Source organism: Lepidochelys kempii, chromosome 14 (assembly GCF_965140285.1).
Source record: "Lepidochelys kempii isolate rLepKem1 chromosome 14, rLepKem1.hap1, whole genome shotgun sequence".
In the NCBI taxonomy this organism is placed as follows: domain Eukaryota; kingdom Metazoa; phylum Chordata; order Testudines; family Cheloniidae; genus Lepidochelys; species Lepidochelys kempii.
In genome coordinates, this window is record NC_136393.1 from 1,253,655 (window position 1) to 1,274,618 (window position 20,964).

At 58.6% G+C, this 20,964-nt stretch overlaps 1 protein-coding gene across 2 annotated transcripts in view; it reads right to left on the reverse strand.

The window, feature by feature from the left end:
* CYTH1 (cytohesin 1) overlaps positions 1-20,964 on the reverse strand; it is a 42,800-nt gene that overhangs the window by 20,881 nt on the left and 955 nt on the right. The window contains exon 1 of one of the 2 annotated variants that reach the window (XM_073311826.2): positions 4,143-4,293. The exons of the other annotated variant lie outside the window; for it this stretch is intronic. Within the exon in view, the coding sequence (XP_073167927.1) occupies positions 4,143-4,170 (28 nt within the window). The 5' untranslated portion in view covers positions 4,171-4,293. Of the gene's footprint in view, positions 1-4,142; positions 4,294-20,964 lie in introns of those variants that run through there. 2 annotated transcript variants of the gene reach the window in all.

A 20,964-nucleotide genomic window follows, 5' to 3' on the forward strand; every position in this document is an offset into this window, starting at 1 on the left:
GCTGCTGCCCAGGCGCTGCCAGGGAGACCGTCCCTGCCACCCTGAAAAGGCGATAGCACACACAGCAGGCCTGGGCAGGGGCACTGCCAGGCGAAAGGGGCCCAGGTACAACAGGCGGGAAGGAGTGTTGGGCACCACGAGACCTCTGCTGCCAGCTCGTCCCAGCCTATGGGGTTGGGGCAGGTGCCCGCCTGCCCTAGAATGGCTGGGCTCTGGGGCCCCCGTCAGGCTGGGCAGCGGGAGCTGAGCCTGCAGACAGCCGTGCTGCTGCAGATGGTAAACAGGCTTGTGACACAGACCTGCCGGTGTCAGCAACAGGGAAGGTGGAGGCAAACACAGACAGATGCAGGATAGAGAAGAGGGGGCTGTCATAAATATAAAGGGAAGGGTAAACACCTTTAAATCCCTCCTGGCCAGAGAAAAACCCTTTCACCTATAAAGGTTTAAGAAGCTAAGATAACCTCGCTGGCACCTGACCAAAATGGCCAATGAGGAGACAAGATACTTTCAAAACTGGGGCGGGACAGGGGGTAGGGGAGAGAAACAAAGGTTTTCTCTGTCTGTGTGATGCTTTGCCGGGACCAGAGCAGGAATGCAGGTCAGAACTCCTGTAAAGAGTTAGTAAGCAATCTAGTTAGATATGCGTTAGATTCTGTTTTGTCTAAATGGCTGATAAAATAAGTTGTGCTGAATGGAATGTATATTCCTGTTTTTGTGTCTTTTTGTAACTTAAGGTTTTGCCTCGAGGGATTCTCTATGTTTTGAATCTAATGACCCTGTAAGGTATTTACCATCCTGATTTTACAGAGGTGATCCTTTTTTACTGCTATTAAAATCCTTCTTTTCAGAAACTGAATGCTTTTTCATTGTTCTTAAAATCCAAGGGTTTGGGTCTGTGGTCACCTATGCAAATTGGTGAGGATTTTTACCAAACCTTCCCCAGGAAGTGGGGTGCAAGGGTTGGGAGGATTTTTGGGGGAAAGACGTTTCCAAACAACGTTTTCCTAATAAATAAACCCAGATAAACGTTTGGTGGTGGCAGTGGAAGGGCAAAGGGTAAAATAGTTTGTACCTTGGGGAAGTTTTAACCTAAGCTGGTAAAAGTAAGCTTAGAAGGTTTTACATACAGGTCCCCACATCTGTACCCTAGAGTTCAGAGTGGGGAAGGAACCTTGACATCCTCTGTCCAGGAGGGATTTTAAAGGTGTTTACCTTTCCCTTTATATTTATGACAGGGGCCTAACCCATTCGTGGAACCCTCCCCCGGCCTGGAGTCCCAGGTGTCTGCACAGCGGGGCGGCCTGTTTGCACAGGGCTGGCAGCTCCCCCATGGAGCCTGCACCCATCGTCCTGTGTCCTGAGTGGAGGCGACTCTCAAGAGTGAGTCAGTTACAGGCTCATCCCGTCTGCGAGTTCAGAGGAAAAGGGAAGCCCGGGGGAGACGTGGCCACACCAGCCCTCCTGGGCACGGAGAGATGGAGGGGGTCATTTACCACCATACAGCTGAATGCTCCCCCTTTCCCAGGGCAGACCCACCCCTTCCCAGACAGGACATCAACCTGCCGAGGCTACATGGGACCTTATCCCAACCTGGACAGTATCGACTGCACAAGGACTCCAGAGTCCTAGCTGGGTCCCCCCTCAATTTGCCCAGCCACAACGAGAAGCTCGGGTCTAGAACTCCAGCTCCCAGCAGTCTGTGGGGACAGGTGGGGAAGCCCCATAACAATTGCGGGGGAGGGGCTTCATTGCCTCAACACCCACCCCTCCCATGGGAGCCGCCATTTGGCCAGGCCAGAGCCCACGTTTCAGCAGAGACAGTGACTCAGTCCAGGTGCCACCCAATGGGGCAGCTTGGCCTGGGCCAGGGCCCCATGCCAGGGAAGGGTAGCTGGCCCTGAGTCTCAGGGTACTGCAGCAGCTCGCCATTCCCAGTGGACCCAGCCACAGGCCGCCGAGTCAGGCCAGGCCTGCTGCAGCAATGGCCACTGCTCCCTGCCAGGCCATGGCTCGGGTCAGGACAGACTCCAGCGGCTGCGCCAGGCTAAGGAGCAGGACTTGGCTGGCAGCGGCAGGGTGAGTGTGGAGTAGCTGGGGCGGGGAGGGGGGTATTCGGGGTTGGCCCCGTCCCCATGCAATGCCAAGAGCAAGGGAACACGCCTGTAGTGACGGAGTCAGCCCACTCCTGGGCCTAGAGCAATCCCACTGCCTCCATCAACGGCCTGGCCCTGTTCTCCTCCCACCCTTAGGAGTGGGCCAATCTGCGGGGCTGGGCTTTCCTCCTGGAGAGGACCACTGCTAAAGCCGCCCACCCAAGGAGGCAAGCGGTGCTGGTGCTGGGGAGGAGCCAGGGGCTGGCTCTTCCCTTTGACATTGGCCGAGACATGGACAGGTGCTGCAGCGATTCTGCACAAACCTGAGCCCAGCTTTGAGCAGAGGGAGCTATCTGAACCAGCCCCACAGGGCTAGTGGGGGCATTTCCCCATGCTGGGCCCCAAGCCAGAGCAGTGCCCCCTCCTCCTGACACACCCAGGCTGAAGGAGACCCCCTCTCCTGCAGAGCTGTGTCAGGCAGTATCACTGGCCCCATACTGCAGGCTCAGGGCACAGCTGTGTTAGGAACAGGGGCAGTGCAGCAGCCAGTAAGAATCCCTCCCAGAGGGACTGAGCCCACAGTGCCCCAGTCCTGGCACAATTCCACGGGATTCAGCCTCCAGAAACATGCACAAGATCTCACTGCCCTGCCCAGCTCACGTGCCACCCTATAGAATGCCAGCACACAGCCCTGCTCCCCACCCCCACCCACATATGTTCAACAGGAGAACCCCCACTTTATTCCTTGAGACCAGGGTTCAAGTGTTCAAGGGAGCAGAGTGGAGGCTAAGACTGGAATAGCCAGGGGCTGGGGTCAGAGTTAAGGGGCATGGGCAGAGTGAGAGGCTCAGGGTTGGGATAGCCAGGGCTTGGGGTCAGAGTTAAGGGGCCTGGGGAGAGCCGAGAGGCTCAGGGCCAGGTTAGTCAGGGCTGGGGTCAGAGTTAAGGGGCATTGGCAGAGCTGGGCATTGCTGGTTCGGCACAAGGTCCTGCTATCACTGAACAGGGTTTGCCAGTCTCTCTGCATAACGCATCGGTGGGGGGGGGGGGCAGCTGAGCTCATCAGCAGCCAAGAACTCTGCTGGAAGCTCTGAGATTTGTGGCCACCCCAGACTCCCACCCTCTGCTCTGCACCCTGGCAGATCCTGATGGGCACTCTTTCAAAGGGACCCATCCCCCCAAGATTCAGGGTGAAGGGGGCCTGGGAGGGGAACTTGCAGACAGCAGAGGCCAAGCCCCAGCCCCTCCCCAACAGCTTGGGAAGGAGGGCCCGTGGGACTTGTCTGCTCCACTCGCAGTTCTTCCAAGCTGCTGGGAGGGTGCTGGGCGCTTTGGGGCAAGCAGCAGCATGACCTGGAGACGCACTGAAGCCTGCAGCTGGGAGGGACCCAGAGACGCCTTCTCCCAGGGCGCAGCACCCATAACCCTTCGCTGGGCAGGAGAGCAGAGACTCAGCTCCTGACAAGCTGCCCATGCGCTGCCTTGGCCAGCGAACCACGAACAGCCACTGGGATGCCCATGTAGAGCCTCTGTGAGCCCATGGGTCAGAGTGTTTACTACGGGGGCAGGCAGCACCCCATGGAGCTACCCTCTGGGGCAGGGGAGAGCACAGTCCACAGGAGCTGATGTGGTGAGGGGGTTGCGGCAGGGCTTGGATGGCCCAGTCAGGGTCTCTGTGCTCTTCCAATCTCCAACATAGGAGAGAGGTAGGACCAATACTTCCTTAGCACCCAGGACATGGGCGGAGCTGACCTCCTGGGTGCTTTGGGCAGTGCCAGCCAGGCACCGTACAGCACTGACAACGGGCATACGGGGAGGGCTGGACTCAGGCCCAGCATGCGTTTTAGGGCAGGAGCAGAAATCCCTGGAGAGGAGGGACCCAGGAGTGCCCCCCTCACCTCCCCAACAGCCCACCCATTACCACCACTCAGAGAAGTGGGGCCCGGATGTTCCCCAAGCCCCTCTTCGAGTCACAAAGCCATATGGGGGGGCCACAGAGACCCCCCCCCCAAGAACATAAAGCAAGCCACCCCCACCCTGCCCACTCACCACTCCCCTCCTCTGTCCTGAGGACCATCCTGGCCAGTGCTCCTGCAGGGCCTGTCCTGTCCTCGGCTCCCGCACTAGCTAGCTCCGTCAGGCCAGGCAGGGTGGGACACCTGCCGCTCACTGCACTTCCCGGAGTGACTCACAGCCGCTCTGAGCCAGTGAGTTGTCAGCCGGACGGGCGTCAGCCGGAGCTACAGTACCAACACCCTGTTCCTGCCGTCAGCAGCCATTAACCCCTCTGCTCCCAGCCATCCCCAGCTCAGCACGCCGTGCTCCAAGCCAGAATCCCGGCCCAGGCACTGCCCCAAGACATGCAACCCGCCCCACAGCATCTGCCCCAGACCCTGGGCTGGGCCTGAGCACACCATTCCTGCCCTGCCATGGCCACCCTGGGCTTTCCTACCCCAGGGTCTGGGGCAAAGGCTCTGCCCTGCTACATGGGCCCTAGGCAACAACAGCTTTACTCGCCCCAGACAGCTGGGTCCAGGGCTTCAGCCTACATCTCTGGAGGATGGGAAATCCAAACCTGCCTGGGGGGCTCAGCAGACCCGAGGGATAGGGAGGGGGACAGTTTTGGACCTAGGGGTGCCAAGGACACTGCTGGGACATGAGAGATTTCGAAGTGTCCAACAGCCGTGTCCCCTCAGACGGGCCCTGAGGATACCTGCAGCTCAGACCCTCAGATGCAGAACACTGTGGATAACAGCAGCCAAGCCCCAGGCCTGCGAGAGACCTGGCTTGAGGCCAACCTTGGCACAGATCCCCTCCCCCATGGGCTTCCCCAGCCTGCCCACTGCCTTGGGGTTCCCCCTCCCCCAGTTCAGCTCTTAGCCATAGCCCTGGCAGGTCACTGCTGCTCCTCTGGGCACTCGCCAGGCCCTTTCAGAGCCCCTCTCCCTGCATCTCCCGAGTGAGGAGGGGCTCACAGGGGAGTGCAGCATCCTGGTGAGTTGGGTCTGCAGAGGGGACTGATGTCTCCCTGCTCTGGGACATCAGGCCTCTGCACACGCAGCCGGATCTCCTTCGGGGCCAGGTCTTGCTCGCTGGCCCCAGGCACTGCACTCCCTCCAGTGACTGTTCCAACACCTCACCTGCCAGCCCCTCTCCCTACATCTCCTCCTGCCCCCCTGTCGTCCTGCTGCTCCCTGGGTGCTGGCAGACCCTCCCATTAGCATTGCTGGCTCTCCTCCCCTTCCCCAGCTCATTAACCGACAAGGCCCAGGCCGATACCTGCAGGACCTGCTAGACACTAACTGGCTGCATCCCTAAGTAGCATTGCTGGCTCCTGCCCATGCCCCGCCCCCCTCCCCCCCAGGGACACAGAGAGCCACCTGTGCCCAGACCTCAGAGCAAGAGGACAAATCCTGCCCCCCCAGTGGGAGGGACACGCCAGTCACAGGGCCCCACCTTGGCCTGTGCTGCCCTCTGCTGGTTACACAGGAACATCGGCGCTGCCAGCCTGGGTCAGCCCAGGGCCCCTCTAGCCCCCAGCAAGCAGAAGCCCTCCAGGAGGCAGGCACGGGGTGACCTGCTCCAGGGACAGTTCTTCCCACGCTCTCTCAGAGGCTGGCCCACGTCCTGAAGCAGGAGGGTTTGTCCTGGCCCACAGGCCTGGTTATTTTAAATGTTATTGATTGTACTGGGGATGTCATCACCCAGCTGTGTCCTTGCTTTCCCAAACCCTGCTGAGCACCAGGGTTTGGCATGTCTCATGGCAGCCAGGTCCGCAGCATGTTGCTGGGTTACAGGGAGCAAACCCATCATAGGGCTGGGCCCGCCAGCACACCAGCAAAACCCACCTATGCTGCGAGTCTCTACCCATGGCCAGCCGCACGGGCCCTGGGGGGAGCTCACCACCATCCCATCTGTCCCCGGCCATGGACATTAGGGGGCTCAGGGCAGCTTGGCAGAATGGTGGCACTCCGTACACATACTGTAGAAGGCGAACCCAGCTCACAGGGCAGGACCCCAGCCAAGCACAGCACTGCCCTGCTTTTTGGTAACTCATGACTGGACTGACCAGGGCCAACAGGGTTTGGGAGAGCCATTTGTTGGGAAAGCAGAACTCAACCTATGACACCCTGTGAGTGGCTGACAGGATGGAGTGCAGCAGGGCTTGGCCCCTCCTTTCCCTGGTAGATATGCTGGAGGGTAGGGATAGGATACAGAGGGACCTAGACAAATTGGAGGATTGGTCCAAAAGAAATCTGATGAGGTTCAACAAGGACAAGTGCAGAGTCCTGCACTTAGGACGGAAGAATCCCATGCACCGCTACAGACTAGGGACCGAATGGCTCGGCAGCAGTGCTGCAGAAAAGGACCTGGGGTTACAGTGGACGAGAAGCTGGATATGAGTCAACAGTGTATCCTTGTTGCTAAGAAGGCCAATGGCATTTTGGGATGTAGAAGTAGGGGCATAGCGAGCAGATCGAGGGACGTGATCGTTCCCCTCTATTCGACATTGGTGAGGCCTCATCTGGAGTACTGTGTCCAGTTTTGGGCCCCACGCTACAAGAAGGATGTGGAGAAATTGGAAAGAGTCCAGTGGAGGGCAACAAAAATGATTAGGGGACTGGAACACATGAGTTATGAGGAGAGGCTGAGGGAGCTGGGATTGTTTAGCCTGCAGAAGAGAAGAATGAGGGGGGATTTGATAGCTGCTTTCAACTACCTGGAAGGGGGTTCCAAAGAGGATGGCTCTAGACTGTTCTCAATGGTAGCAGATGACAGAACGAGGAGTAATGGTCTCAAGTTGCAGTGGGGGAGGTTTAGATTGGATATTAGGAAAAGCTTTTTCACTAAGAGGGTGGTGAAACACTGGAATGCGTTACCTAGGGAGGTGGTGGAATCTCCTTCCTTAGACATTTTTAAGGTCAGGCTTAACAAAGTCCTGGCTGGGATGATTTAATTGGGGATCAGTCCTGCTTTGAGCAGGGGGTTGGACTAGATGACCTCCTGAGGTCTCTTCCAACCCTGATATTCTATGATTCTATGATCTTCCAGGGCCTTCCCAGTTCCCAGACACCTGGGGAGTCCTGCCTGCATCAGCCTCGGAGTGCCATGGGGCAAGGAGGGTGCGGAGGAACGGGGGGCTCGGTGGCCAAGACCAGACATGGCAAAGGGAGGATTTAGCTGCTGCTATGTGCCAAGGCCGGGCACTAGACACAGCAGTCCCACTGCCCACTGGCTGTTCCCCAGCTCAGGGGCACTCAGGCCTCCCAGCCACTGCCGAGGAACTTCCTGCCCCGCCTCCCACCCCTGCCTGCTGCCTCAGCACTGCAGGCTCAGGGCCACCACATCCTGTTTTCACTACGCCTTGCACGTCCCAAGGTTACATCAGAGCGAGCTATTCCCACAGGCTGCAGCCAGAGGCCCCCTGCGGATGCAGGCAGCACCAGGGATGCTGCCAGGGTCCCTCCTGCAGCCAGGCTGGCCCAGGCTGCTCAGCTGCCACGCAGCGTAACCCCCGGCCATGGGCAGCCAGGCCTCAGTCACCCTCACGCCTCTTCACCCACAGCCACTGCACAGCAGCCCGAGCCCTGCCCAGGCCAAGGAGAAGCAGCAGCTCTTTGCCCGCAGCCTCCCGGCTGAGCAGAGGACTTGTTACCATGGTCACTGGCTCACGCAGCGCTCTGGCTGCAGGCTCCCCAGCTCCTTCCAAGCAAGAACCCCCTTCTGCCCGCTGGGGCAGAGCAGAGGGGCTGTCACATGAGCTGCATCTCCCCAAACTGCAGGAATGGCAGTGCAGCCGCGGGATGCCTGCCCTGGGTCCCCTCTGGCCCCCACCTCCAGGGCTCGGTCTGGCCAACGCCTGCACTAAACCACAGTCAGGCCCATTGACAAGCAGGCCTCCCCAGGCAGCAGCCGTCACCTGGAGCCTGGCAGCGACCAATGGGGGAAACAGTCACAGGAGCTTCCCCCAAATGCCCGGGCTTAAAACACCAGCCGACTCCCTGGAGACCCCGTACCCACCTGCCAGAAGGGAAGGGGATCTAGCCCGTCATGGCCAGGCACAGCACACATCTGCCTGGCAACACAGGTGAGCTTTGGTGATGACTGAGGGGTACCGGCAGAGCTGCGGAAAGCCCAGGGGTGGGATAGCAGAGGATAGGATAGCAGGGAGCTGTGGGTCCCACCCATCAGCCATGCTCCCCCCAGCAGGTGCTCAGCACGTACCTGCCTCCCTGCTCCTGCCTGACAACCTCTCACCCTGTCCTCTGCAAACTGCAAGACACTGGCGACGGGGCAAGCAGCCTCCACCTGTCTGGTTCTGGCACAGGAGAGGGGTGGAGGCAGGGGGCCGAGGGGGTGTGGGGCAGACCCATTGCTCCCAGCTAGTGACAAGCAGCCAGAGCGCCCCTTTCAGGCCAGCCAAATGGTAAACCAGCCTCTGCAGACAACTCTGCGCCAGTAACGCTCCCAGGAGAGCAGCCAGTGGTGCCCAGGGAGCAGTCTCTGCCCCTCGGCAGCAGGGCAGTTGGCTCCCTCCTCAGCCCCTCGTGGAATCACAGACTGATGCCCGGTGTGCCCTTGACTCTTTCTTCCTGCCCTGGACGCTGCAGGCCCACGGGGACACAGCCATTCCGAGGGGGACAGAGAGCCGGTCCCCTCTTCACAGTCCTCCCCAGCAGCTGGTCCCTGCCACCACCCTCTGCCAGCCCAGGGATGGCTCCTCAAACTCATGCCACACTCAGGTCAGTGCCCGACGGGCCCAGGGACTCTCACCAGCTACTGCTATGCCCTAGGGAACCAGCAGAAGGGAATGACGGCCGTGGGCCCCTCAGGAGCACGCCCTATGCACCGAGACACCAGCATGGGGCCCAGGCTGCATGGCAGGCCTGCCCTGGCACACACGGTCAGTGTCCTGGGATGCACGGACCATCGCAGGCGCCATGTCCCCTACACACAGCGCCGAGCTGACCCCAAGATGTTCCATACAGGCCCAGCTGGAAGCGGGTCAGAGCCAGGCTGAGGCGCTCTGCAGGGAGCAGGACCCTGTCATGCCTATTTCCTGTACGCCTGGTACTTCAATGCCAGCCTAGAGACCTGAAAGCTGCTTGGTATCAAAAGCACCCAGTAGATGGGAGCTCTGCACACAGTGTCAACTCTTACAGCCCGGTCCCCCACCCCTCATCCATACGGCTGATGCCAGACACTGTCAAATGCCCTATGGGTCCCTAGGGTGACAACCCTTCCCCACCCCCCTCACTCCACGACAAGACCAGGAATCCAGAGACATCAGCAACTGGGACCTAGGGTTGCCTGCACTCCCTTCACGTGCCACCCCAGAGGCTTCGTGCGAAGGAGCAATGGAAACAGGCAGTCTCAGTGCTGCACTGCATTTGGTTTCTGTGGTTTAGCCAAGGACACTTCACCCAGCAACTCCCGACACTCGTGATCACTCCCACGCCCGACAGCAGAGCAACCTCACCCCCCGCACAGGGGCTGAGAAGCAGCCTGATCCTTCCTGAGAGGAGGCCCCAGGGTACTGCAGCAAGGACTGGCCATGCCACCGCTGCACACACATGCCGAGTGCGGCTTGGGAGAAACCCTGGGCCCGTCCAGACCCTCTGAGGGGCTGCAGCAGTCTCAGACTCCTGGCACCCTCCTCACGAGTGAGTCACTGTCCTGGGCACTGCACACAGCACCCGTGTGACAGGGTGGCGCTATGCCAGCCCCCTGGCAACCCCATGCCCTCCTGGCAGGGATGGCTCAGCACCCTAATGGGGCACCCACAGCAGCCCTGCCCGGAGCTCCCAGGGAAAGGTCAGGAGCCGGCAGCACACGAAGGGCAAGTGAGTGCTCTCTGCACTACGGTCAGCGAGAGCCACAAGGGCGCAGAGCAGCAAGCTCCATACGGGCTTCCCGGGAGCCTGGGATCCTGCCTGCTTCCCAGCTGCCTGCACCCTGCACAGGGAGAGGGGGGAGGTAACGCGCATACCTGCCTTGGCGATCGCAGAGGGGCACAGGAAGGCTTGGAAACTCGAGGCACAAAGCTCGCTGACCGTCCCCATGCTGCAGGGGCCGTGGGGACTGAGTGCCGTGTTACTCCAATGCCACTGGGCAGGAACAGCTGGCCCAGCAGGTGCCCACTTCACGCCAGGCAGAGCACCGGCCAGAAGAGGGAGGACCAGAGCCCTGGCTCTGCACCCGCTGAGGACTCTCCAAGCAGGGAGTAGGAGGGAGACAGACAGAGGGTTCCCCGGTCTGGCTCTAGCAAGAGGAACTGATGATCTAGCAACGGGAAGCTCCCAGCTGATGAAGCCCATGCAGGAGGCCAGCCAATCCCAGCTCCCCTCCCGAAAACTAACCCAGGTGGTGCTCCTGGGGGGGCTCAAAGCCACTTAGAGGACAGTTAGTTGGGGAACTTCCCCTTAGTTGCCCCAGCCTATCAGCTCCAGCCCCCGGGGAGCGGGGGGATTTCTAGGTCAGTTTTCGCCTTCTGTATTATTAGAGCCTTAAGCATCCAGTGAGCCCGGTGGTTGCATAGCAACCACCACTGCATAAAGGGAAGGTGCATAAAAAACTACAAGGCACACAAGCCGAAGTGATGGAGGTGGGGAGAGCATGGGAGGTGGGGGGTGGCTAGCTCCCCTCCAGCCCTGCCGAGGGCGGCCACCAGCATGATGTGCACCAGCTGCAGCAGAAGGAGGATGCTCCCCATGTCTCTGACCCACTGGCTCAGCTTGAGCATCTCGCACGGGCAGAGGGAGGGAGAATGTCTGCCCAGCCCCTCTGAACCCCCGATGCCCCACACGCGCCTCCCCGCCAGTGAGACCGGGGCTCTGGCTGGGTGATGCCCCATGTAAATCCTCTGCTCGTGAGCACCTTGCCCTGGGACAGCTGCGCTGAACTGCCCATGCACTGCATAGTTGGGAGAGTCCTGAGGCAGCTCGGACCCAGCCACAGAGGCCAGGCCTAGGAGCTTCAGCCCACGCTGGAAGGCTGGGCAGCAGCAGAGCTGGAAGGATGGATGCTGCCTGCTTCCCCATCACCTCTTGCCCTAAGCCCTCAGCACCTTGCAGCCCTGGCCACCTGTCCCCCTCGCCCACATCTGAGCCCCTCAGGCCCCTGCAGCTGCTGCTCCACACGTGCCTCAAAGAGACTGAAACAATGAAGCCGGGTGCGTTTCCCCCTCCAGACATGGGAGCTGGGGCGCATCACAGGGCAGCCTAGGCAGCCCAGAGAGACGCCACCCCACAGAACTAACCAGCTGCTGCAGCAAGAAGACACTAAGCAACTAGCTCTGAACCAAAGGCCAGGGCCTGGAGCTACCACTGCACCCAGAATCTGCCAAGCAACCGAGAGGTCTGAGCCCACTGCACAGAAGCACAGCTAGAAGAGTCAGGAGCAGAAGGGGCAGCCAGGAGCTCCCTGGAGGAGACATCAGAGGGAAGGAGGTAGGAGATGCCTGCAGAAAGTGGGGCAGGAGCACCAGCTGTGGGGGAACCTCTGGTAGGAGGTCCCATGGGCACTTGGGGCAGGAGTTTGGCCTGCAGGGCAGCTCTCAGCAAGAGACGAATGGTGCAGTTTGATTGTGCAGACGTGGGGAAAACGCACAGAGGTTAATGACTGTTCCCAGGAAGAGCAGTGCGGCAGCGAGGTCCGCATGCTGCCCCCCTGGCTTACACGCCTGACCTTCTGATTTCCCCAGAGGCCAGCGCTGCCATTGCCACAGGCCTGAGCCTCGACCCTGAGCATCACCAGCAACTCAAGGGCAAACGCTCAGGCTGAGGAAGGAGCCAGGCACAGGAGAAGCCATGTTGTGCTCGCGACACTCGGGCCAGTGACAGAGCGCACGCAGTCCTCTCAGTATCTTGCCCGAGGCCCAGTGTCAGCTGCCAGAGGAAATCCCGCTGCAGTAGGAACATCCCTGTGTGCCAGGGAAGCTTCCAGCTGATATGAAATCAGGACAGGTTTGTACCTCACAAATAGACACCCTGAGCTTCCTTCCTTCAGCCAAGGCAAAGATGTGTCCTGTGCACTGGGCACCAGCTTGTTTCCCACAACCCACCTGGCCACGTTTCTCTGAGCGAGGGTCCTGGCCTGGGGCATTTGGGAAGAAAACTGGTGTGAACTTCACCCCAGCTCCAGCCTCAGGCACAGCGGGCCTGGCCCAGCAATGTCCTGCATTCCCCCGTAACCGTGCTATGAAACCCCACTCCAGAAAGCGGGGAGCACCCACTGTACAAGATACACGCCTGGCCCTGGGATGGGGCCAGACAAACCCTGCTGATGTGACCCAAACACAACCTGTGCTGTGATGCCTGCCTGAGTCTGAAAAAATAGATCCCCGAAGCTTGCGCTGACCGCACTGGGGTCAGCAGGTGGTTAACTCTGAACCCTACAGGCTGGATTTATCTCTCAGCTATTTCACTGGTTGATTTTATTAGAAGAAACATACAGCTAATGGACTTCTCCCACAAACCCAAACAAAACCCCACAGATGACAGCAGCCAAGACCTCCAGCTTCCCCAGTACAGGACCCCATGACACACTGGAAGTGCAAGAAAGCAGAAAACCCTTTAATTCACAGGAAGCAGTAGGCGCCCATGTGCACAGCAGGTTTTATTTAAACCAATAAAACTCTCTGTGCTGCTGCTCCAGATCCCAGGGGTCTGGCTGTGTCACGCCTGGCCCATGATGTGCTCACAGCCAGCGACAGCCACGGGCCTGGGGAAGGACTCGGCTCCGCAGGGCATTGCTGGGGCACCGGGGGGCTATGGCTGTGTGATCAGGTTTATAAGGGGAGGAGACGCCAGGGTTTCCTGGATTTGGGGTTCCAGAAGCTCAGGGCTGGAAGGGGAGAGAGAAAATGGCAAACTCCCCATGGGCTGGGAACAGCCCTAGGCCCCTGCTGAGACTTGAGTGGGGCTTGGACAATTCAGGGGCTCAACAGCTGGGATTAGAAATGCCTGCAACCCCCGTGAGCCCCTCCCCTTGGGTGAAGGGTGCTCTGCCGGGCAGGGAGGGGGTTGCTGGCCCAGCATTGCAGCAGGCCTGGCACTGACCGGCAGTTCTCCACACGCCCGGAAAGCTGGGCAGGATCTCTAGCAAGCCCACAAACACGGGTGAGGCTCACACAGTACTCTGGCCACCCACCGGCACCACGGCTTTAACCTGCAGGATGCCGAGGTGGCCCAGCCAGCATGACCTCCCATGGGGGTAAAGAGCCGGAGCTGCTCATGGCTCCCTACCCAGAGAAGAAAGTTCAAATGACTCCATGCTAATTAGCAAGAGCTGCCACTGGCCACTTCGTAAGTGGGATGATTGGGCTCCTGCTCTCCCTTCAGTGCTAGGAATGGCCTGTGCAGGGCCCCACAGCGGCACTGCTGAAAGGAGACGCCAGCAGGCCCTGTGGAGGGAACCTGAGTGTGCGCCCTGCCCCAGCTCACCCCCCGTCAGCAGCGGGGAAGGAGCCAGAGTGAGTTTTCCTGTTTCACTAGAACAAGCACAGCCTGAGCTAAGAAGAGATGGAGCTAAGCCAGCTGAAGGAGAACCAAGCTGTACCGATGGGCACGCTCTGGCTCCACTACGTGGCACCTTGGCTGCACGGCCCGCCCCATGTGCCGCAGCCTTTGCTCACAACCCTGACTCTCCATCACTCCTGTCCCTCCAGCATGTCCCATTCCCCTGGAGTCCTATGTGGTCAGCTCTTTGGGGTAGGGCTGACAGGCTGCACACGGGACCCAAGCTGGTGCAGGCCTCTAAGCTCTGCCGCAGGATATTTGCTAAACACACCCGAGATCGCTGGCTATAGAGGATGCTCAGTGGCTTGCTGGGGGCTCCCAGCAGCAAGTGACGGCTGGGGCTTGGGGGTGAGGCCCTAACAGACGTTCATGCTGCTGCCGTACGCCCTGGCACGGAGTTACAGCCACATGGTTGCAGGGGAGAGCCCAGGAGGGATGGGAACATTGGAGCTGCGTGGGGCTGCTATCCCTGCTGTCCTCCAGCCACAGGGCTTCCCAGCACAGAAAGTGCCTTTGAATTATTCTCCATCAGCTCCTGCAGCACCACCCTGCTCCCAGGCCTGCGCTCCCATCCCCAGAGGGCTGCATCAGCCCCACTTACAGAAATCCCTTCATCCCCACAGCCCGAACTGCCAGTAACCCCAGAGTGCAGTGGGACTACAGGTCAATCCCCTGCCAGGAGTGTCCACTGCCCTGGCACCCACAGGCCGGAGGGAGGGGCGTGGGCCAGCCCTGGCCAACAAGTCAGTGCACCCAGCAGAACAGCCCTTCTGAGTCCCCTCCGCCCACTGTCGGCTACTCTCTGATGCCCCAGCCCAGCAGGGCACAGTGCTCAGCCCTGATTTCCTTCTCCTCCCAATTATTTAGTTAGATTTAAAGCCAGAGAGATGCCGCTCCACAGCTCTAGACTTCCCGATTAACTGCCAGCAAAACAACGTTCCTTGTTACTTACACCTGGCACCGCCCGTGGTGTTCACAGCCGGCATGGACCCCCTGCAGACCTTCTCCCGCTGTTAGCCCCATCGCCTAGCTAAACTGCAGGGGTTCAGCTCTGAGCCCTTGAGTGAATGTGATTCACTTCTCTGACCTCTCTCCAACATGGGCTGGTGCCCTAAGGGGAGCGCTTTCAATGGGGCAGCCCCCTCGGTGCAGCGGAGGAGAAAAGAGCCACATGGTCCCAGAGAGACACAGCCATGCCACCAGCTGCTGACCCAGGGATTTGCTCTGTGCTGAGGCAAGCAGCTGGGGGAAGGTCACACACCACGTGTGCAGAGAGGCAGAAGTACAGCATCAGCAGAATCACACCATTCGCAAGGGGCCAGGACACAGACCCCTGCCTGGCCAGAGAGGGGCCCTTCACTGTCCCTTAGGAAAAAGAGGGCCCTAGTGACAAGTGTCCCCAGGCAAAGGTGCAGCCTGTCTCCACCACAGCAGAGGGCCCGGGTTAATGCAAGGGCCCTGGCACCTAGCCTGCTGTGTTAACTAGCTCCCTGAGCAGCACAAAGGGCCGCTGGCACAGGAGACAGACCATGATGTCCCAGCGTTAGGCTGGGAACCGCCTCGCATTGGAGACAGACACAGGCGGCAGAGAAAACTCGAGGGTGCTGGGCTCCCTGGCTAGCTGTGGACTAGAGAGCTAATGGTGAGCCACTTACCATAGTGGGTGGCCAGGCTAGCGATGGATTTGCAAGCTCTCTGGCCACACAAAACCCAGTCACCTGCCACAAGAAAACTCTGGCTCTGTACTCTCCAGCTACACTGACTGCTTTGCCGGTGCCTGTGCTGAGGGGCCCTAGAGAGAACAAAATGTCCCAAGAGATCCAAGTGCTTTCCAAACTAAACCAAAATGTAAACACATGGGGATCTACTCATGCATCACCAAAATGCAGACACTTCTGGGGTGCAACGTGGCAGCTCTGCTACACTGCACAAGGATTTCAAACAGGAAGAGCAGCACCATACTGGCCTGGAACTGCAGGGGCAGTTTAGGAAGGCAGAACAGAATTAGCCCACGGGAGTTTGGCCCGGGTGCTGTGGAAGACAACCCTGGCTCTCAAGAAAAATGGACTTCTACAGATCCCAGGATAGTGGTCTATCATTATCTGGGAGCAGCCGCTTTGGTCAACCAGCAAAGCGTGGCCGTCAGCAACCTGGCTGGATTTTTACAGGTGGGTTTTTGCCAAGTCTGTGGCCCCTGGCAACCTCTCGCCACACTGTAAGCACGCAAGGGTCAGAGTCAGGATCTCAGTTTCACATCTCTTCAGACCAGCCCCTGGAGCCGCACAGCGCCGCCAGCTCCACGGGGTGAGTGCTAGCGCCCAAGGAAGATCGCCACCAGCTGACTCACCAGCCCCTGTCCTCAACACCGAGGTGCACCGTGGAGATTGCCCATTAAGTACTGGCCTGGACCCCCCCCCCAGAGACATTAAAGTACAAGGGGTCCAGCTGCAGAGACCGAGGAAGGCCCTGGCAGAGCTGGGAATTCAATGTAAAGTGTTCAATAGATTAGAAGTGACAGAGCCTGCAGCCAGAGAAGCTGCGTGGCAGAGTCTCAGAGCCACCTCACCTCTTGCTCCGATAGTTCTGGAGGAGCTGGGAAATTGGACTACCTGGTTTCTCTTCAGATTGTATAAATCTTTCGCCTTTTACTTAAAACAAAAAAATTGCACGACCTGGCCCAGGTCTGTATTTGCCTAGAGCATGATCACATTGTGCATGGCAGGTGGCGGAGATCAGCTGCAAAGGGGTGCTGTCTGGCAGCTGCTGTCTGCAAGAAGTTCAGCTCAACAGACACTATGAAATTCCAGCCCAGCTCCTGCCCTGGAAGGGTTTGAGGAGCATTGGTTGGGAGTTTAAATTCAGCCAGCGTTCAGAAGCATCAGCTGAATGCAAGGCAGGCGGAGCAGCGAGGGAAGATGCAGGCAGTGGAGTCCTGCAGCCCAGGGGACAGGAAGCTATGGTTGTATCATCTGGGTGACAAGACAATCCAAAACCTACTGTTCTGCTGTGTCAGACACAGCCAGGCTCAGAGCTAACTTCAGATGCTGTTGGCTGCATTGGGACAGAGGAGTCATAGCACAAAAGGCAGGTCAGCATGGGAGCCCCTGGAGAAGGACAGCTAGGTGAGCGTGAAGGGAGGTCTAGTCACATCCCTCCAGTCTGAAATCATAGATCCCTGTCGGCAATGGTCAAAACTAGAGATTTTGGCTGGTTTCTTGGTTTATTTTGAGAGCAGCTTGAAAGGAGAAGCCCAGAGAGCCAGTCAGTTTCAGCATCACTGATAGCTTCTGAGAGCCACCATAACATGAAGCATCAGTCCCAGCCAGAGCTGCTAGGGCAGAGGGGACAGCCAGTGTCACAACTTTGAGATGACAGAAAAGGAACTGAGAGGGGCACGAACACGAGCCAGCCGGGCCCACTTGTGGGGTAACAGACCAAAGGATTGTGAACAGCAGCTGCACAGGATGTGGGCTTGGTTTCATGAACACAAACAGCAGTTTCTCTCTCTCTGTTCCCAGGACATGATGCAGATAATCTAGACATAGTCTGGGTGGGAGCAGGGCACGTGCTGCTGAGACTGCTCCCTGGAGGATGCTGTCTGAAGTGACAGCAAAAAAAAAAAAAAAACAGTCAGAGAAAAGCTTAATTTTAGCCCCATCTCTCCGGTCTTCTCATCCTTCCCTCCCCGAGGCTCCTGCGAGAACCCAGCACAGCACACAGAGTGGGAATACCAGGAAGTAACCAAACCTGCTGAGATGCACACTCCAAGCCTCCCTGGATAATTCCTTCCACTGCAGACTGCATGTGGATTGGAGGTTATAACCCTGGGCACGTGGCACCCTTCCACACGCCTTGGCTCACCCCCCAAGCTGGCCTAGCAGAGGATACAGCTCACATGCACAACCTGGAATAGTTAGCTTCCCTGTAAGCAAACAAAGGGAGCATTTCTTAAGCAGTGTCAGCAGCTGGCACAGAACAGCACCCAGCAGTCCCACAAGGGCACCTGTCTGTTGGCAGCAGGCTCACTTTGAATCCACTGGCTGCTGAACAAACCCACTGAGCCTCACTTATTATAATGGAGAGAAAGACCAAGAACCCCCTTGCCTGCCACACTATAACAGCAGCAGTGTGCTGGGGACACCTCGCCTGCTGCCCTGCCACGTCCCAGGATTGGAACATAGTGTGCATGCCCTAGCCAGGCCATGGACTCTCTGCCCCTTGCTGCAATACAGATCACCCAGACCTGCCTGGCTTAGCATGTTCCCGATAGCTGCTGGAATGGGCAGGATGCTTTGTAGGGCAGATTGAGTTTCTTCTGCCCAGATCTATCGGTAGAAAGAAAAGCTACAGAGCAGTGAACTGGTCCATTACTCAGCCCACAGAGGGCAGGCAGAGCAGGCTCCTCTCCACAGCCTGCTGGCACCGCCTAGTCTATGCTCAAAAAGTCATTACATGCCACCGGGGATGGTGCATCAAGGCAGAATTCCTCAGCCTCTAAGCCACCTCTCAGGCACCATAGACTGGGAGGAAGAACAGTCTCGGAGCAAGAATCCGGAGCTTCTGAACCCGGAACACATCTGATGGGGTCACCTCCACAGTCCCAGTGGGGCACTTGGGGTGCGTGAATCCCAGGGGCCAGCAGCTCATCCGGAGGAGTTTTGGGGTGCACGGGTGGCACTGTCCTGCGAACACCGGGCTCTTCCATCAGCTGCCTCCTGAGAGCTGCTGATAGTCACCGGTAGCCCAGGTCCCTCCCTCTGCATGCAGCTGCACCAGCCAAACAAGAACTCTGGGTCCTTCTCCATGCACATGGCAAGCAGCAACGCTGCCCAGGTTGGAATTCACAGATCCTAACAACATTCAGAGCAGGGATGGGCAGCCTGCCACTTGCCTGAAAGAGATTACCACCGCAGCCCTAATCCAGCACTTCCAGTGCACTCTGGAGGGAAAGCAGCTGCACTTGGCTTAGGCCAGCACCATTCTGCTTTCACCAGACGAGGCATCCAGGACTACAGCAGAAACCACCTGAGCCTCCACGCACAGCAACCATTTCCCTGAATGAGTCAGGAACAAAAGCAACACTAGCAGGTGTGTAGACACAGGCGCTGTTTGTTACCTAGCCACTCCCACCAAGAGAGTAATCTACACAGGGAGCTGAGAACCGCTACCCCACCAACACACCCAAGGCCCCAGTGACATCAACACCAGGCCCCAGTGACTCACTAGGGAAGTCCACGCTCCCTGAGATATGAATTTCATAACATTCAGAAACCAAGTGAAGAGAGGAATCTCGCCAACATCACCACAGAGCACCAGCCAGTTCACTCCAGTCCCCTAAATCTGAAAGGCCAAAGATACTCAAGGGCAATTGCCTCCAAAGGGGGGTTAAGAAATCCTGGTGCAGTCTGCAGGATGAGAGATGTTGCAGCAGCGTAAGAGGATAATTTAAACAGGTCTGTGTTGGAGCTGCTAGCATGAAGGTTGGGTTCATGCTGACAACTGGGTCATACATACTAATTCACTGACTTGCTGCAAGGATGTCGCAGAGAGATTCCAGCCAAGAGGGAATTTGGATTTAAAAAACAAGCTGTCCTTTAACTAGAAAAGAGCCAGGGGGGTTTAAGAGAGAGAACTCTCCCCCCAGCCTCCTACAGCTGTACTCCACGAAAACTTTAATTAAAACTGCAAGCTCACAACAGTGCACTCTGTCCGGAAGTGAAGTGAGCAGCCAAGTGAAGCAAAGACAAGCTGTTCAGTTAGCCCTGCTACTCTGTCCTCACCTCACCTACGCACCTCTAGGCATGATAGCCCACCTACCTGGTGATCGTGTACATGGTCAGCTCCCACAATACACAGGCCTGCTGGGGGGCACAGGGAGAGGGGTCCGCTCAAACCCTGCATTTCACAGCTTTGGAGAGTTCAGGCCCAAACTCCTCTTTGTAGTCCAGGTTACTAGGAACGTGACACCCAAAGCCACAGCAGGCTGGGCACACTGATTAGACCCCCAGCCTCCCTCTCCTCAACCAATTCAAGGTGTTTTCATGCTCAACCTCCCCCATCCCAGGCCATCTTGGGGTCTGTTCTCCCCCTGCCTGCAGCTCATTGCAAGCTACACATTCCTCATTTAAACAGCCAAGTCCCCTGGGACCGGTCCTCTCACTCCCCATTTAGTGACCCACCTTTCAGCTTAGCCAGGGTTTAAGCAGCATGTCGTGTCATGCCCGCCAGACACAACTATTTCTGCGACCTGAGCACATGGCCATAGACCTGAGATCATCTGCTCCCTGCTGCCAGAACTGCAGTTTGGGGTTTCGCACAAGCAGAGCTTGGTGACAGGCCTGCCCGGGGGTGACCAGAGAGCAGCCTGAGCAGGGGTGCCCACAGCCCACTCAAGCAGAGCTCTGAGCTCCCCAGACCCCCTTATGCTCCTGCCCCCATGCTTAGAGCTTTGCCAGAGGAAAGTACCCAGGCGATCACTTGCAGCAACAGGAAACAGCAAGGAGTGTCAAATGCAGCCACAGAAAGGCACTAGAGAAAACACACCCGGTTACTGGTGAGAGCCCATGTGCCCAGCTGTTGAGTGGCAGCTGGGGCAGTGCCAGACTTCAGACACAGAGAGCCCGGCCTGGGGGGTGACCCACAGGGAACAGCCTACAGCATCTGCCCGTGCAGCTGTCCTCCAGTCCTCCCCACACGCCCCACCACTCTTCCCAAGCCAAGGAAAGTGATCCTTGCCTCGCTCCCCACACTGGGGGGGCCCCCTCCCTCACTGCCCCCCAGCCCAGCAGCCCCAACCCCTGGCAGTGCCTAGGGGGCAGCTATCCCCCCCACCACCCTGCACTGCCCCCCATTCCACAGCCCTATACCCACCCACCCCCCGACCCTGCACTGCCCCCCATTGCACTGCCCTATACCCCCCAGCCCCCCTGCACTGCCCCATACCCCCAGCCCCCCTGCACTGCCCCCCATTGCACTGCCCTATACCCCCAGCCCCCCTGCACTGCCCTATACTCCCCCAGCCCCCCCGCAGTACCCCCCATTGCACTGCCCTATACCCCCCAGCCCCCCTGCACTGCCCCCCATTGCACTGCCCTATACCCCCCAGCCCCCCCACAGTCCCCCCATTGCACTGCCCTATACCCCCCAGCTCCCCTGCACTGCCCCCCATTGCACTGCCCTATACCCCCCAGCCCCCCTGCACTGCCCCATACCCCCAGCCCCCCTGCACTGCCCCCCATTGCACTGCCCTATACCCCCCAGCCCCCCTGCACTGCCCCATACCCCCAGCCCCCCTGCACTGCCCCCCATTGCACTGCCCTATACCCCCAGCCCCCCTGCACTGCCCCCCATTC